The sequence below is a fragment of the Cryptomeria japonica genome, chromosome 7 (genome assembly GCF_030272615.1).
Source record: "Cryptomeria japonica chromosome 7, Sugi_1.0, whole genome shotgun sequence".
In the NCBI taxonomy this organism is placed as follows: Eukaryota; Viridiplantae; Streptophyta; class Pinopsida; order Cupressales; family Cupressaceae; genus Cryptomeria; species Cryptomeria japonica.
The window spans coordinates 835,333,195-835,350,186 of record NC_081411.1 but is presented as its reverse complement, the minus strand read 5'-3'; the positions used below and the strand labels follow the sequence as shown (position 1 = coordinate 835,350,186).

At 39.0% G+C, this 16,992-nt stretch overlaps 1 protein-coding gene across 2 annotated transcripts in view; it reads right to left on the bottom strand.

Moving 5' to 3' along the window:
- Window positions 1–8,909, bottom strand: part of LOC131074281 (bifunctional monothiol glutaredoxin-S16, chloroplastic) — a 69,019-nt gene extending 60,110 nt beyond the window's left edge. The window contains exons 1-2 of one of the 2 annotated variants that reach the window (XM_058010867.2): window positions 8,285–8,899; window positions 6,329–7,203 (exon numbers count right to left, since the gene is read on the bottom strand). In XM_058010867.2, coding sequence (XP_057866850.2) covers window positions 6,694–7,203; window positions 8,285–8,713 — 939 coding nt within the window. In that variant the 5' untranslated portion in view covers window positions 8,714–8,899 and the 3' untranslated portion in view covers window positions 6,329–6,693. Of the gene's footprint in view, window positions 1–6,328; window positions 7,204–8,284 lie in introns of those variants that run through there. The other variant, XM_058010866.2, reaches the window with a different exon arrangement.
- Window positions 8,910–16,992: the final 8,083 nt, after the last annotated feature.

The following is a 16,992-nucleotide window of genomic DNA, read 5'->3' as shown; positions in this document are numbered from 1 at the left end:
TGTAAGGACGCCTTGTGTGGTCAACTGGAGATATTTGGATTGCTTGAACCTTCAATCATTATTGAACTATTGATATGTACCTTTATGGTAGTGTATATAATTCTTGATGATTTGAAAAATCACTAATCACCTTAGAAGATCGCATCAATTCCAGTAGAGTTGTAATTCCTTGGCAATACTGAAATTGGTAGAATTTTACCAAGTCTAGCCTACATTGAGTCATTCTTAGGATTAGATTAGAATTCATCTCTTGCAAACCCTATCTTTTGATCTTTTTTGAGAATTTGTTAGTTTTAGGAAATTTTTGTTCCTGCAATTCGAAAACGTAAGGCCCCTTGAAGAAACAGCATTCACAACGACCACTGGTGCTTATCCACACGTAGAGATCCTACAACGAAGAACCTTGAAGTCACCCTGATTGATCCTTTCTCGCGATATCTTCAGCATTCAGAGGCTTTACTCAAGAGAGGATAAGGTACCCTTGGGTATTTTATTGTGTGTTTGATAGTGTACAAAATACATGTCAACAGGGTCCCACTGCAAGAGGCAGTTGAGCCAGCATTTGCAACAATGAGGAGCCATTTCCAAGATTTCCATCTAATGACGGTTCTGATTTCTGGGCTTGCTGCTCAAACCAGCTCTGCATTCCTTGTCTTGGGATTTTTAAATCTATCACTTGCAATTCTCACCTCTGATAACTAACCCCTAGTTTCAAGCTTGTAACTTTGATTGATGATATGTAGATCATACTATGATTATCAAATGAATTACTCGACCAATGGGATGCCATTACAAATTAAGCATCTTGTCTTTGAAGTAAATTCTGTTTTTCTTTGTACTTCATAAATGCAAATATTAATTTTTCATATTATTTGATAGCCATCCCAAGACATTCCAAAATTTGGAAAAGATTTTTGCTGCCCCAAAACTCAGAAAATCTCAGTCACGTAATTTTCTGTCATTTTACTCCTCTTAAAACTTTTAGGCCCTTTATGTTCTAAATTATTAAATAGGTACCACAAAGCCCTTGCAGCATATGGTCACATATAAAACTTGCTTTATAACCTAAAAACTGAAGATATAGAGTTTCGCAAAACAATTTTACAGTCTTATTATATGTATCATGAATAATGATTCCTTATTTATAAAACCAGTTCATTTTTTCTTCTAAAGCTGGAAGCCTGCAATTTGTGTGCTTCAAGAACCCTTTTGGTGTCTATGCTTGTAGTCTATGAGGTTTTCCTCTTTGTTACTTTGATTGTAGAGAAATTTCTCTGTTTCTCCATTTTACCATGTCACCTCTTGATCACCCTTCAGTCCTATAAAATAGTTTAGAAAAGTTTGTCTTGCTTTGCAAAATGTATGATCTTCTCTAGTTTTATATGCTATAATGCATATGCATCCCTTTTCAAACTATAGAGCTTCTGCACTGAAATTACAGATGTTAAGAACCTCTCTTTTGGACTGTACCTGGTGCAAATCCTAACAAGGCATACTTATGTATAGAGGCTGCTTCTAAAACCAAGGGAAAATCCCAGTGACATAGCCCACATAATGTGGCCATAGAAAGAAGGGGCACTACCAATCAAGTCTGTAGCTACTTATTGAATCGTTTATAAATTTTAATTAATTTGCTCATCTCAAGTATTTGCCTTCATCATGAACTCCATTATTTTAATTTCCCCTCTTGGGTCCAGGGTAATTAGACGATGTTGTGCATGCAAAATTAACTGAAAGCTTGCATCAGAAAAAGAATTTAACCATTTCCTCTGAAGACTGATATCACCCAGATGGAAATGAATTAACATCTTACAACAATACAACTCCACTTTTGTCAGCAACATTTGGTTTGTCAATCCACCATATTTAAAAACAGAAGAAATTCAAACCAATTTATAATCCACATTTTTCATTTTCATTTTCATTTCTTTGTGATCTATGTTTGTACCAAGGGCCAGCAATTCATCTGATAAAGCTTGTTACTCAACGACAACTTTGAAAAAAAAACTTTATGCTAGTCTTAGCTGACTGGAGTAAATGTGCGGGCACTTATATGACTCCTCTTTCAAGCAAATTATCATTTTACTTTGTCAACCTTTGAATTTTATCAACCACTATATCCTTTAAAGCATTCCCAATTGAGGTGATAGATTCCCCTCTTGTTTCTTGGATACCCAAAATAAGTCTTCTTCTATTTCCATAGCTACCACTTCTCCAACTTGTTTAACCTGCATCTGAATTATCCAAGAATTTGATATAGCTCCAGGAGTTCATACTACATACAGCAATTTTTCTCAATTGAATTTTCAATAGGGAGAGGCATTGGACCTTACAGATGTTGTATATAAGATTGAAGCTTAAACAAATGTGGTGCAGTATCTCTTATTTGATAAATGTTCCCAAAAGCTTTTCCTTCAGATTGTAGTTGATAATTAAATTCGTCAGATGTAATCTCTTCCATATCTTCCAGACTTTAACCATACTCTACCAGCCTGTGAACAGACGCATTGTTATTATAATCATCTCTTGAAAGGAGAGATTCCAGTAGTGCATTTTCAAAAGCCTCCTTCTTTAGCATAGATTTATTCTCCCTTACTCTTCATCTGTTTTCTCTTCTTGCTCCTGGTTTAGTAGCAGGAATGGTGACAGCATATCACATATCTTTTAGCTTCTTTGATCCTTTGAACAACATCATCATCATACGAAGCACATTGGTTAAATTTGTCATCAGTTTGGTATACTTCATGCACATAATTAAACTGCCCTTCTAACATGTAGGAAAAGAACTAAAAATTCCATTATTCTTGCCTCCAGGTCCCAATGGAAAAAACTTGCAGGCATAACATTCAAATAAAGTCTATCCACTCTCAATACAACCAAAAACAAAGGATAGAGTTATGTCAGCAATCCATGTGTCACCTGAAGACATCCTTTTACTTTAATGACTATGCATTCTAGGTAAATCCATGAACCCGCAAAATTTTCTCAAATCCTCTACTATTTCTTTTGGCATTTGCTTTCCATAGACTTCAATATAAATAGTAGGATAGAAATTATCACAAATTAACTGCCAATACACTATATGCTTATGAGCATATAAAATTTTGAAAAGACCAATAAGGTAAACTGGGACCAAATTCCATAGCAGCACAAATAGCATCAATTAAATAACATGCCATATAAAAAATCCCCCTTTTTGAGCAGACTTAAACTGTCTTTGTAAATTAATTTTAAAAAAGATTGAATCACCCCAATTCAGTGCTATTTCTTCTTTCATAATCATAAATAAACGGGAAGCCCAGACAGGGTTGACACAATCAGTATCCTTACATCCAAACAACTTAGTGAATCATTGCAAACTGATTATATCCAGAAACAAGGCTACTAAGAGCTCATGAATATCTTCTGAGTCAGGTATGTCATAGCCAACTCCTCCAGAAACAAGGCAACCGAATATTGGCCATATTATTATCTTCATGCCATTATTTAGCCCTTTTGCATCATATTGGAAGGTTGGCTCTGTAGCCTCAATATATGCCTAACAGCAACACTTCTGACTGCAATTATGGTTTAGACTTCTACGTTTTTTGATAATCCCCACTTCCACAGGACAATGCTGAAAAGAAAATCTTTCAAAAGATTATGGCAAGGAATAACTTTCAGCTAGCTGCTGCTTTGTGTAAAAATGAAGCCCAAATATTTTTGGGCAATTTAATTCTCTCATCCAAACAGGGTCAAGCTAATTTAGCTGGTTTTCCTGCCACATTTCGATACTAAGATTTGGTCTTGTCCATCTTTATAAGGATACTAGGAGTTGATCATCATAAGGGTATTGAAAACAACGCTTAATCTACTGGATTACATAGTATAATAGTCTAGTTTTTTCCAAATTCAGAAAGTTTCGGTTTTTAGATCTTTCCTATGAATTATAAAAACCACTGTGTTTATCAAATCATGTTTCTAAATAGAGAAAAGCAGTTCCAGATGAAATTCCAATCCCATAAACATCCTAGAGCTTGGAACATTCAATACAAATGTACCAGTCTCTTTCAGAATGCCTTTTACAATATAAAACCCATCTTCACAAGTGTCATTTAGTTACTATTGTATGCGGTACACCTTTAGGTTATGTCATCTTGTACCCTTACTATGTACCTTGTGTGTTGAGACTACTTGGGTTAGTAAGCGTAGGCAAGGGCCTATACATAAGACTTATAATAATATAAGATTGGGATATGCACCTTGACTTGGTTGGCCTTCCCTCGTGTCATATGCATGAATGGTACCATCTTATCCAATTCATTCTTTTTCTATTTCTATAAATAATACTACAAAAGATATTTCTTCCCTTGGGTATCTTTTGAGACCTAGCTGGCAATCATACTTTCTTATGGTTGTGGAGTTCACTTAATGTTCAATATGGACTTGGTTGTCCCTAGGTTTGCAGCTGTATTCCAGCAGTGAAAACAACATTACCTCCAATATGTCTTTTGTGGCACAATTCTGTACACCAAAGGATTTTCTTATAAAGAGATATCCAATCATTGTTTCAAAAGAAAAAGGTATATTTTGATTTTTTATCTGCATTTTATGTATCTCAAGGATCAAAGAAGAGTTCATTCAAAGAGAATCGGGCTCAAATTGGTCTTCTCGCACAAGATTTTGTTTGTATTGACAATATCAAGCTTCTACAAGAAGTAATATACCTCAATTCATCATGGAACAAATCCAGTTACATTTCTAGATTTCTTACAAGAAATCACCAGTGATCCATATTTACTTGAGATAATATTCCTTCTTTCTTGCCCCAAATTTGCATTTCAAATTTTTGTACTTTAAGACCCCGAGGGCTCATAAAAATTCATATCGGCAGCCACTAGGTACGCGGAAAGTGCTCAAGAGCAGATCAAATCTTTTAATGACATAAACCACCCACTTCACTGTAATGTGCCACTTGCTTGAGTATCACAAGTTCAAGCCCCACAAACATATTCTTGGGTTTTGGTATGCTTACTTCAGTAGAAGATTTGACGACATCTATGAGGCAAATGATTAAATCAACTTTCTAAGTGCCAGATGTCCTAGTCCACACCCATCTGCTATCACATGATCTAAGACCTAATTGATAGTTATGAACAGGATTTCGTTTACTGTTGTATACCATGCATACTTTCTTGCTGTCAATGAATCAGTAAAGTGGCATACTTCACTCAATGAATCAGTAGAGTGGCATACTTCACTCACTCTATACCTATATCATGGTGCATCTCAGCATTTTATGGTGGAATGCACACATCTTAAAGGCTTCCAGCACTCATGCTGGTAGTGTCCCTCTCTGCCAATGGAAAGGTGCTCGAGATCAAGAGCAGGGTGTTAACCCGACTGATTGGTTCCTATGGCCTAGGTGGAAACAAATGTAAAATATGCAAAAAAAATGGTTTGATTTGGCCAAGACGTGTCTGAGTGTCAAGGCCATATGTTTGCTATTCAAGCTAACCCTGTCAGCACGCAATCAGCAGAGCAACCCAAGTAATGCACATTCAGCATGCAGATCCCAATCAACAGACAAACAGCACATTAAAAGTAAGTTAATAGGATTCCTTCCTACCACTTTCCATTTTTTTTAAATTTTTAAGTCTATTCATAGGCTTAAATTTAACAACCATGTCACTACTATATTCTGAATCAGCATTCTGTTTGAGCTCTTCTCAGAGGCAGTGGAAAGCTCAATCTGATAACTACACAGAAATAAATTTTGGCATCTTTTGGAGGATTTTTTTAAAGTCTTGATGTGTATGAAGATTATAAAATCAGTTTTGACAATCCCAGATTTAATGGTGTACAAATTTCAACTATCCTCCATGAAAATTATTTTGAAATCTAAGAGTTTGTGGCAAATAACCTTTTGGGATAAAAATTTCCCAACCACCGATGAGAACTGCTTCTACAAGTTTCATAAGATTAGTGATATTGTCTTGAGCCATCTTGCACCCAATTCACATTTCCTATTAAATAGTCCAAAGCTCCAAAGAATGTGTTTGAAAGGTGAAAAAAAAAAATCAAACCACTAACAAATCAAGGTTCCTGTACAAATCTACACTACTTGTGCTTGAAGAACGAAAGTCTAGAAGCCAATTTTTCCCTGTACGCTTTCAACTTTGAAGATGTAACACAGCAACATATATACAATGTGTATGCATTAACTGAAATTAGATAACTGTAATCGGTGCTCTTCAATGTGTATAACTGGAATCCCCTGTGAGTCTCTTTCATACATTAAAACTTCTGGAATTCAATTCCTCATAAAAGAAATTTTACGAAAGAATAATTTCACCTTACATATCAACATTTTATTACATTTTTTATTATAAATAAAATCATCCAATAAGTATAAACACTTCACTAGCAGTATATTTTTATGGAGAAGAAAAGTGCTCCTAAGATGCCAAGTGCTCATTAGTAAAAAATCTAGGATTCACTGACATTTCATTTTTCTGCAGTCTGTACTGTTAATTAAATTATTACACCCTGTAGCTAGTAGCAGACACTGGCAAACTGAGGGAAAAGATTGTCGCGGCTTGAGAAATAACTGATCACGAAACAACAAAATGTCTTATTGTTCAACATAGCGATTGCAATCCCTCTCTTGTTTGCATGCTTCTTTTCCAATATTTTACATAAAAACTTCTTTCTCTATTTCTTAACCCTAAAAAGGTCCTGGAGTTCCCCTTTTTCTGCCATCTCAGATAAGATATCAGCACCTCCTATCAACTCTCCTCGAACAAACACTTGAGGGAATGTAGGCCAACCACTATATACCTTCATAGTCTCCCTTAATCCAGGATTGTACTCTTCATCAAAAACATTAACCGACTCATAATCTACTCCTTGCTCATTCAATATTGTCAAGACTTTGTGAGAAAAACCACATTGCGGAGCAGTTCTTGAACCTTTAATAAAGACTACCACCTCATTCTCCTTTACTAATTTGTCAATCAATTGCTCCAAAGGCACCGTTAGCTGCATATGTTGACCAGGTGTAAGTCGAAGATCAGGCTTGGCTTGTCTCTGCTTCTTTACCCATGTGTTGTTCCCAGATTCATTTCCAGGAGGAACCTTTCCATTAACAGCTATGTGCTCCTCCATCCAAAGCTTCCATGCGTCAGTCAAAGCAGCACGATCAGGTGCATCAACAAGAGCAATCTGTAAAGTAACTGGTGCAAAATGAGGTGGCGAATATGCTAGTTTTACATTACAAATAAATCCCAGGATCCAAAAATCCTACTTTTTATGAGCCATAGGTAACATAATCTGAATTTTTTAAAATTTTCACATTCTGGATCCTAGTAATTGCACATACCCAATTGAATCCAACAGGAATCAAACATGCTGACCAACTGAACCACCAACTGGCTTCTTTAATGAAATAGAATCAAGTAAAGTTGTCAAAGTTATCAAGACTATTGGCTTCCAACACATTGGAATCTGACATTAAAGCAGAATCGGGCTGCCCTGTATTTGGAAAGATTAAAATGAACCTAACTGCAAGCCAACCGTAGCACCCTAAGCTTTAAATCACTGAACACACCCTGGCCCTATTTGTTAACCTAGTGTCATGCAGAGGATAAGCCTAAGCCCTACCTTCTTCCAACTAGCATGAACCAGAACCACACAAATTGTCAAACCCAACAGACTCATAGTGCAATTGTTGTGCTCAATGTATCGGAAGATCAACCCTAAGTAGAACTATCAGTAGCAGCACCCATGCAGCTAAACATGTCTATATCTTGCTGTTGAGGCCTCAAAATTTAATATTGACAAGAAAAGAATGAGACTCATTCATCTATAAAAATTCACACCTTCTAAGACATAATAGTGAAAAGCATAAGAAGATAACTCGCAAGTTGAAACAAGCCTACACCCTCAACTAGTGGAATCATCAACGAAGGTCAAAAGGAAGTCAAGCCTATTAGCTCTTACAATACAATGGTCCTGAATACATCCATATAGGGCATAGATTCATTCAGGACGAGCTCAACAGATGGGCTCGACCACCTCTAAGGCGTTTAGGTTTTATGGCCCCTAGGTCATATGTCATAAATATTTTGAATATTGTGTATGTTTCTATCTGCTTCTATATGTGCACGCATACACAGGGTATATCTATGACCCTGACTATAGAGAAACGAAAAAAATTATGGAAAAAAATTATAGGCTATCCTAACAGATATGTTTTGAACTAAGACTAGAGCACTAAAAATTTACGGAGGTTACGGAGCTGTACCTTTACTGATCCGCATAGCTCTGGGACATCTCGAATATGAGAGAGGACACTGTTGGAAACCATCCTAGAAATACCGATGAACTGAAGCTCTCCATTCTTATCATGCATGGCATACACACCAGTAGCAGATGGAAGCTTTTCAGCTAGATGTCTTGGATTTTCTTCTAAAGGAATTGACTCGGTTTCTGCAAGCTTATTTATTGAACAGAGTATTATCTTGCCCTCCCTCTTGCTGCTATATTTTCCGCTACTCCATGTTTTTTCACGGAAATGGGCTGGTTGAGAGTTGCTTAATTTGGGAGAATGATTAAGTGGGTGTTTCTTTGCAAGCGCGGAGATTGTAGAAGTGGGTGAAGAAAGCATTGCATGTGTGACATTGAAAATGTGTAGAGAGGGAGTGTGGGCATTGAACCCTGTAATTGTTGCCATACAGGAAACTAGGCAGGTCCTGATTTGGGACTTACGGAAAGGCTAAAGAAACTACTACAGCTAAACACGGAGTTTGTTTGTGGGTGCAAGAAATTGTGAACGTTAAATGGATCGACGAGGAGAAGCAGGTGATTTGACAAAGAGGAGAAGGTGATTAGCGAATAAACCAGTTTCAGTACTTCTCTTTATAGTTTTGTTAAAAAAAGGAAGTATTGTGAAAAAATTATTTGTTATGCCTATCTTCTTCGGACGAATAAATAATATTTTTTATTATTCTATCTAAAATACTACTAATACATCTATTTTAGAGGAATACAGTTAATATACGTTTAAAGATATTATGTTTGTTAATTATTTTACTTAAAAAATTATTATATTTATTATTATGTTTAAAATTTATACATATAGGACATTGTAGGTTATTGTACTATCACCATCAAGACTAAAAGTACCCTTAACAACTATTCTAGCGGACGTGTCTATTCTGGCTCTAAAACGGTAGTACAGATTGACTAACATGTGTGTTAGTCGCACATTTTACACTGTCGATTTTACAATAAACGGTTGTGATTAACTAACACGTCGCTATCACGCTGTACAAAAGGTCCATTTTGGAGCCAGAATAGCCAAACGGCAGTACGGATTGACTAACATGTGTGTTAGTCGCACATTTTACACTGTCGATTTTACAATAAACGGTTGCAATTGACTAACACGTCGCTATCACGTTGTACAAAAGGTCCATTTTGGAGCCAAAATAGTCGCGGCCCTATTCTAGCAACATACTTGTTACCAAGGGTACAATCTCTTCCATCAAACTTCTTGAAATTCATGAACTTACTAATGTCTTATTCACGTGAACTCAACATCTATTGTCTATGATCCACAAATTCTTCTCCTTTTGGGCAGGAAGTGTAGTGTGAGCCACTAGAAACTTCTATGTCTTCTATTCTTTCAATTTCTTATTCCAAACCTTTAAATAATTACTACTTTGATTCATTGTGTTATTTCCCTTAATTTTGGGCATAAGATAGCTCACAAAATTCCTTCTAAAATTTCTTGCAATGTGTCCAAAGTTGTTGCACTTATGAAAAATGACATTGAAATCAAATAATGCATCAAATACATTTATATTAACAAAAATATTCTTTCTCATCAAACCTTTCCTACAATCCACGATCTTATGACCAAAATGCTTGCAATTAAAATAATAACTAGAATAAGAATGATTCAACCTAGTATTGAAACCTTGTCCTCTTAGTGCTTGCTTCCGGATCTACTATTGCCCATCTAGACTTGAGTGAAACCATCATCCTGTTGGCAACTTGGAGGAATTGATCATGTGTTGTATTGATGTTTTGTCATTGATGTCTGTTGGTGTAAATAAATATTCATTTTGGATATTATTACACTTACTTAAGTTAACTTAGGATAATGCATCTCTTCGTAGTTTGGATTTGAGACACTTAGGGAAGTGTGCACATAGGTTTAGAGCTTGTAGGAGAAATTTCACCTTTTGTGGTCTTATTTTGCTATTACACTCCACATTCGGTGGGTCATCCACCTCTTGTGGAATATTATATTATTTCTCCTACCTACCCTTGTTTCTCATTGAGCCACATGTCATATTTGTGTGCTCATACATCCATATGGCCTTGCCTATATAAGCAGGCCTATATTCATTGTATTGGTGAATCCAGTTGATCATTTTGCATATTGATGAGAATACAGTTTTGTTCTTGTCATTCTATTGTCTCTCTTATTTGTGCTTTCCATTGCCTCTTGATCTTGGCAAAATCCTACATGGTATCAAAGCTATTGGGGCTTCATCGATCAGTTTTTTGGAGACACTTTGGAGGCTTCTATTTTCGGATTTGGATCTTCATTTTTTGGGGGTGTCATACAGCGATTTGGACATCATCGTTGAATCCAGGAGGCCGTTTCCATAAATTTTGACTATAAAGTCGACCTATTTTGGTGAGAAATTTTTTTTTCCCCATTTTGGCTATTATCGTACGGATTTCAAAAAAAATTTCAAAAAATTATTTTTTGAAAAAAAAAAAAGCGATCAAAAAAAAAAATTTTGCTTTTTTTGGGGGTCCGCAGACCCCCCCGTACTCTGCGTGTGCTGCAGGTCGCAGGCGTACCTGATGTCGGAGCCGCCGCCGCCCGTACCCGTCCTCGGGCCCCGCTCACCAGTTCGGCTTCCACCGCGCCCCGCCGCCGCTGCTACCATGTACCCGCCGCTGCCCAGGTCTCCCTCCGTCGGCGCCCAGGTCTTCCGCCGCCGGCAACCTCGGCTCCCGGCCCGCCGCCGGCCCCCTCGGCTCCGACCGCTCCCTCCTCTCCGGCGACCACCAAAACCGACAGACCCGCGTCCGCCACATGGCAGGCGGCCACTGGCCCATGGTCAAAACCATACACCTGCATAGTGCCATGTCAGCATCCGTACAACAGCACAGTCATCTGCCCAGTCAGCAGTCCGTACAGTACGGATGCCCAGTCAGCAGGGAGGCGAAGTTCTCACAACGGTCATACGGCCATCAAATTTAAGATTGTGAATTGCTGACGTCAGCGCCACATCAGCAGCTTTTTGAAAAAAATTTGACCCCTCTCCATTGGGCTTTTCAGTTTTGCAATCCAACTTTGAAAGGCCATATCTTGCTCATTTTTGCTCCTTTTTTGGTGCAATTTTTTTTGAAATGGGCTAACATTTCGTGATCTTCGCAGTGGTGTGGTTATTTTCTGATTTTGGTGCACAGGTGTTTCAAAATTTTTGGATTCTCTTAGCTGTACCTGTCCAATCCTCAATTTTGCAACTTCAAAGGCCTCGTTTGAGCTCATACGACCTCCTTTTCAGGTGCCATTTTTTTTTAAAGTACATATTTTTTCGTCTACTTTCATAATCTATGATCATATTTCAGAGATTTTGAGTGGAAATTGTACTTTCAGATATTGGTCTTATTTGGCCTATTAGGTACTTGTAAATTGCTTGGATCTTAGTTAGATCTCTTGCATTTTCAGTTTGAGACTCTTTTGGCCTTATTGAGGCAGTTGTAAAATTGTTATCAGAAGTCCACTTTGCCATTTTTTGCAAGTGGCCCATTGTATAAGCACTAAGTATAAAGTGTCAAATCATCACTTTTTTTTGGGGGGGGGGTTCTTTGATTGAGTGAATTTGGGGGGGTGACTTGTGTGATTGTGCCTCTCTTTGTGCTCTTTCCATTTTTGTTGCAATGAGTCCTAATAAATTTTCACCTTTAACTCCACATAATTATGCATCATGGAAAATTAAAGTATGGAGTAAATTAATGGAAAAGGGTCTCACACATTACATAGATGGAACAATAACAGCACCACCTGATCCTAAGGCTGATCCAAATGCTCAATTAGAATGGCTCACAAAGAATTGCATGGCTCTTGGAACTTTACGCAAGTATGTATCAGATGACCTCATTTTTCACATTGAGAAGTGTAAAACAATCAAAGAGGCTTGGGATATGTTTCAGAAATTGTATGGTCAAGTTGATGAAATCAGAGGTTATCAGATTGACAATGAGCTCACCAACTTGGATCCCAAAAGTTTTGATACAATCCAAGATTATGTCACCAAATCAAATGAGCTAAGAGCAAAGCTTAAGGATTATGGAATTGACAAAAAGGATGCTCAGTTGATATTCAACTTGTTGGACAAGCTTGCACCAGAATATGCAGCATTTGTGTCTAGCTTCCAAACTCATCGTTTGACAGTGGGGAGTTCTTATGTTATGCCTTCATTTGATGCTTTCACATAAATGTTAATATTGGAACAATCTAAGTTGTTGAACATGGGGTTTCTCAAGTCTTCAAAGTCCAAGGCTTTGGTAGCTAATCAAGGGAATCAAGGAAGTCAAGGCAAAGAGTCCAACAAGAAGAAGAAGCACTCTAAGTCTAAGCCACACTAGGAAAAAGGACAATCATCCCCTCCATCACAAGGCGATTTTTCATCCTCTTCCAAGAAGGGGACACCACCTAAGAAGGATAAACCAACTTGTGCATATTGCAAGAAGTATGGTCATGATGAGCATCGATGCCACGCAAAGCAAGTTGATGAGTTAACCAATCTTCTTAAGAAAAACAACATCAACTTGCCATCCGCCTACACAAAGAAGGATTCATCTCCTTCCTCTTCCTCACAGTCTAAGGGAAAAGGGCAAGCATTTGTGGCTACAACAGGTTCTTCACAGCAGTGGATACTTGACTTGGGTGCCTCATATCACATGGGTTCTACAAAGGAGCAGTTTTCTTCATTGGAGCCACCTAAGGTACCTCACATTTACATAGGTGATGATACACAAGTAGAGGTTGAAGGGAAAGGTTCAGTTGACATGGATGATGGAACATTTGAGAATGTTCTCTATGTTCCTAACTTGTCTACCAATCTTCTCTCCATCTACCAAATCACTCACTATGGGAATGGGAAAAAGGTTGAGTTTACACCAGATTCAGTTGTGGTAAAGGAACTTGATGATGATGCCTTGGTAGCAGTGGGACAAGTCAATGACAACTCAAGGCTTTATTCATTCTCCCACTTTGTGCCAAGTTCACCTTCTAGGGCCTTGCTTACTCATTCAAATTTAGAAAGTAAGCTATGGCATGAGCGGTTTGGTCACCTCAACTACTGCTATCTTCAGCAGCTACGCACTAAAGACATGGTCACAGGTCTACCTCGAATCAGTTTTTCAGAGGGTGTATGTTCAGGTTGTTCCATGGGCAAGCATCCCGAAGAGAAGTTTGATAAGGGGAAAGCGTGGAGAGCTTTGGAAGTTCTTCAACTTGTTCACAGCGATGTAGCAGGTCCATTTCCAGCACCTTCATTTAGTAAGGCCCGCTATGTTCTTACCTTCATTGATGACTACTCTCGCTTCACTTGGGTCTACTTTCTCATTCATAAGAGTGAAGTATTTGACAGATTTCAGGACTTCAAGACTTGTGTGGAGAAGCAATCAGGGAAAGTGGTCAAGATTCTTCGCACAGATAATGGAAGGGAATATGTGAACAAAAGACTTGAGGATTTTTGTACATTTGAGGGGATTGATCTTCAGCATTCTGTAGCATACACTCCACAGCAGAACGGGGTTGCAGAACGCAAGAATAGAACTCTCAAAGAAATGGCTAGCTGTATGATACATGCACGTTCTCTTGATCCCGCCTTTTGGGCAGAGGCTATCAGTTGTGCCACACACATCCAGAATCGAGTTCCTCACAAAGCTTTGCAAGGTATTACTCCTTTTGAAGCTTGGGCTGGTAGGAAACCGATTGTGAGACAATTCAGAGTCTTTGGGTGTCCAGCATGGGCTCGCATACCTCCGTAGAAACGCAAGGCACTGGAACCTCAGAGTCGGCCTTGCATATTTGTTGGATATCATGAGGGTGTTAAGGCATACAGATTGATGGATCTAGAGACACATGAGGTGTTCATTGAGAGGAGTGTTCACTTTGAGGAAAGCTCTCCTAGCTTAGCCTCTCTACCTCCTCCACCTTCCTCCATTGTGGATAGTGATGTTAGTGATTCAGATGATGAGACTCCTTCAACTCCGACTCGCAGGGTAACACCTTTGCAGGGTCCACTTGCAGTTGAGGAGCCTTGTTCTCCACCTCCACCTAGACCTCGTTGGGCTCGACAGACACTTGAGTCTGCGGGTTCTCTTATTGGGGATCCTTCAGATACACGGAGAACTCGATCACAACATCAGGATCTTCCACATGCATTCATTGCTACCGCTTCCGATCCACTGACATTTAGGGAAGCATCAGGGGTTCTTGAGTGGGACCAAGCTATGGAGGAAGAGTATAGTTCCTTGATGAGGAACAACACATGGGATCTAGTCCATCTCCCTAAGGGGAGAAAGATGGTTCGATGTAAGTGGATCTATCGAACCAAGTTTGCAGCGGATGGTAGTGTGGATAAGTATAAGGCTCGACTTGTTGCGAAAGGTTTCTCGCAGGTTGCAGGTGTTGATTATACTGAGACCTTTGCACCCGTAGCCAAGATGAACTCCATTCGTTTGACACTTGCTATTGCTGTAGCTCATGGTTGGGTTGTACATTAGATGGATGTGAAGAGTGCTTTTCTTCATGGTGATCTTGATGAGGAGATTTATATGGAGCAGCCACAAGGTTTCATCCAGGATACTTCCTTGGTTTGCAGACTAAGGAAATCTCTCTATGGCCTTAAGCAGGCCCCCAGGGCTTGGTACACCAAGATGGATTCCTTTCTTCTCTCCGCAGGGTTCACCAGGTGTCATTTCGATCCGAATGTCTACATTTTGCGACAGGATGCCTCTCACTTGATACTTGTGCTCTATGTTGATGACTTGATCATTACAGGGAGTACTTCATCCATCATTAGCAGGGTCAAATCTGCTTTGCATGACAGATTTGCTATGACTGACTTGGGTCTTTTGCACTACTTTCTCGGGATCAAGATTTCACAGTCACCTTCCGGGATTACACTATCGCAACCCAAGTATGCTCTTGATCTACTTGCTCGCTTTCATATGGTTGATTGTAAGCCTGCCCAGACTCCCTTTCTTTCAGGAGTCAAGCTTGAGGCTCAGTGTTCTTCTCCACCAGTTGATGCCACTTTGTATTGTCAGCTTGTGGGTAGTCTCATCTACTTGACTCATACACGCCTTGATATTTCATTTGCAGTTGGCATGGTTTCCCGCTTCATGCAGGAACCACATGAGCTTCATTGGAAAGCCGCCAAACGCATCCTTCATTACATCCAAGGTACACATCACTATGGGATTCACTATGCAGCAGGCACAGGACTTCGCTTGGTTGGTTACACAGACTCCGATTGGGTTGGCGATCTTGATGATCGTAAGTCTACTTCTGGTTACAGTTTTCACCTTGGTTCGGGCCCCATTTGTTGGTAAAGAAAGAAGCAACATGCTATTGCTCTCTCTTCGACTGAGGCTGAGTATCGAGGCATTGTTAACGCAGCGACTGAGACCATTTGGCTCCAACAGATCCTCACAGAGTTTGGATTCACCACTCCACGACCGACAGTTCTACATTGTGACAATCAGAGTGCTATTGCGATCTCGAAGAACCCGGTCTAGCACCAGTAGACCAAACACATTGAGATTCATATGCACTATATCTGAGAGCTCATCCAGGAGCAGGTCATTGATTTGTAGTATTGTCCTACAGCATAGTAGGTTGCTGACATATTCACCAAACCTTTCACCGAGAGTAAGTTCCAGCAGTTGTGAGCTCTCTTGGGGGTGCGGGATGTGTCATTAGGGGGGGTCAGCTGACTTCTCCTTCCTCTCTTATGGGGGGGAGTCTTTCCTCTTTGAGGTTTTGTCCTTCTTCTTTGAGAGTCTTTTGTACATTCATCTCTCTTTTGGGGGGGAGTTTTTTCCCACTGGGTTTTCTCCCTTTCTCCATTTGTGAGAGATTGCATTGCATAGTTTTGCTTGCATTTGCATATTGTACATGGGTACCTATCATGGCCTTGTAGCCAGGACCCATCTTGCATTGTTGACTTGAGTCTTCATTCCCCTAAGTTGCACTTAAGGGGGGGTGTTGGTGTAAATAAATATTCATTTTGGATATTATTACACTTACTTAAGTTAACTTAGGATAATGCATCTCTTCATAGTTTGGATTTGGGACACTTAGAGACGTGTGCACATAGGGATAGAGCTTGTAGGAGAAATTCCACCTTTTGTGGTCTTATTTTGTTGTTACACTCCACATTCGGTGGGTCATCCACCTCTTGTGGAATATTATATTATTTCTCCTACCTACCCTTAGTATTTCTTACCTACCCTTGTTTCTCATTGAGCCACATGTCATATTTGTGTACTCATACATCCATATGGCCTTGCCTATATAAGCAGGCCTATATTCATTGTATTGGTGAATCCAGTTGATCATTTTGCATATTGATGAGAATACAGTTTTGTTCTTGTCATTCTATTGTCTCTCTTATTTGTGCTTTCCATTGCCTCTTGATCTTGGCAAAATCCTACAATGTCAACACTAGTTGTTTTGGTTGTTTATCGGCTTCCAGTAGGTTTTGGTAGAGTGATTGGATTATGATATTGATCAGGTGTGCTTCTGTTTGGATCTATCATTCATGCTATTCAAATGCATATCACGATCAATTGTTTTGGGATTTGATGACTCAAAAGCTATCATTTATTTTAGTAATCCTTTTGGTCATTAGTAAGGATTTTATCGACAGAGCTTTGTTGAAGATCTTTTGATGCACTTGATAAGTG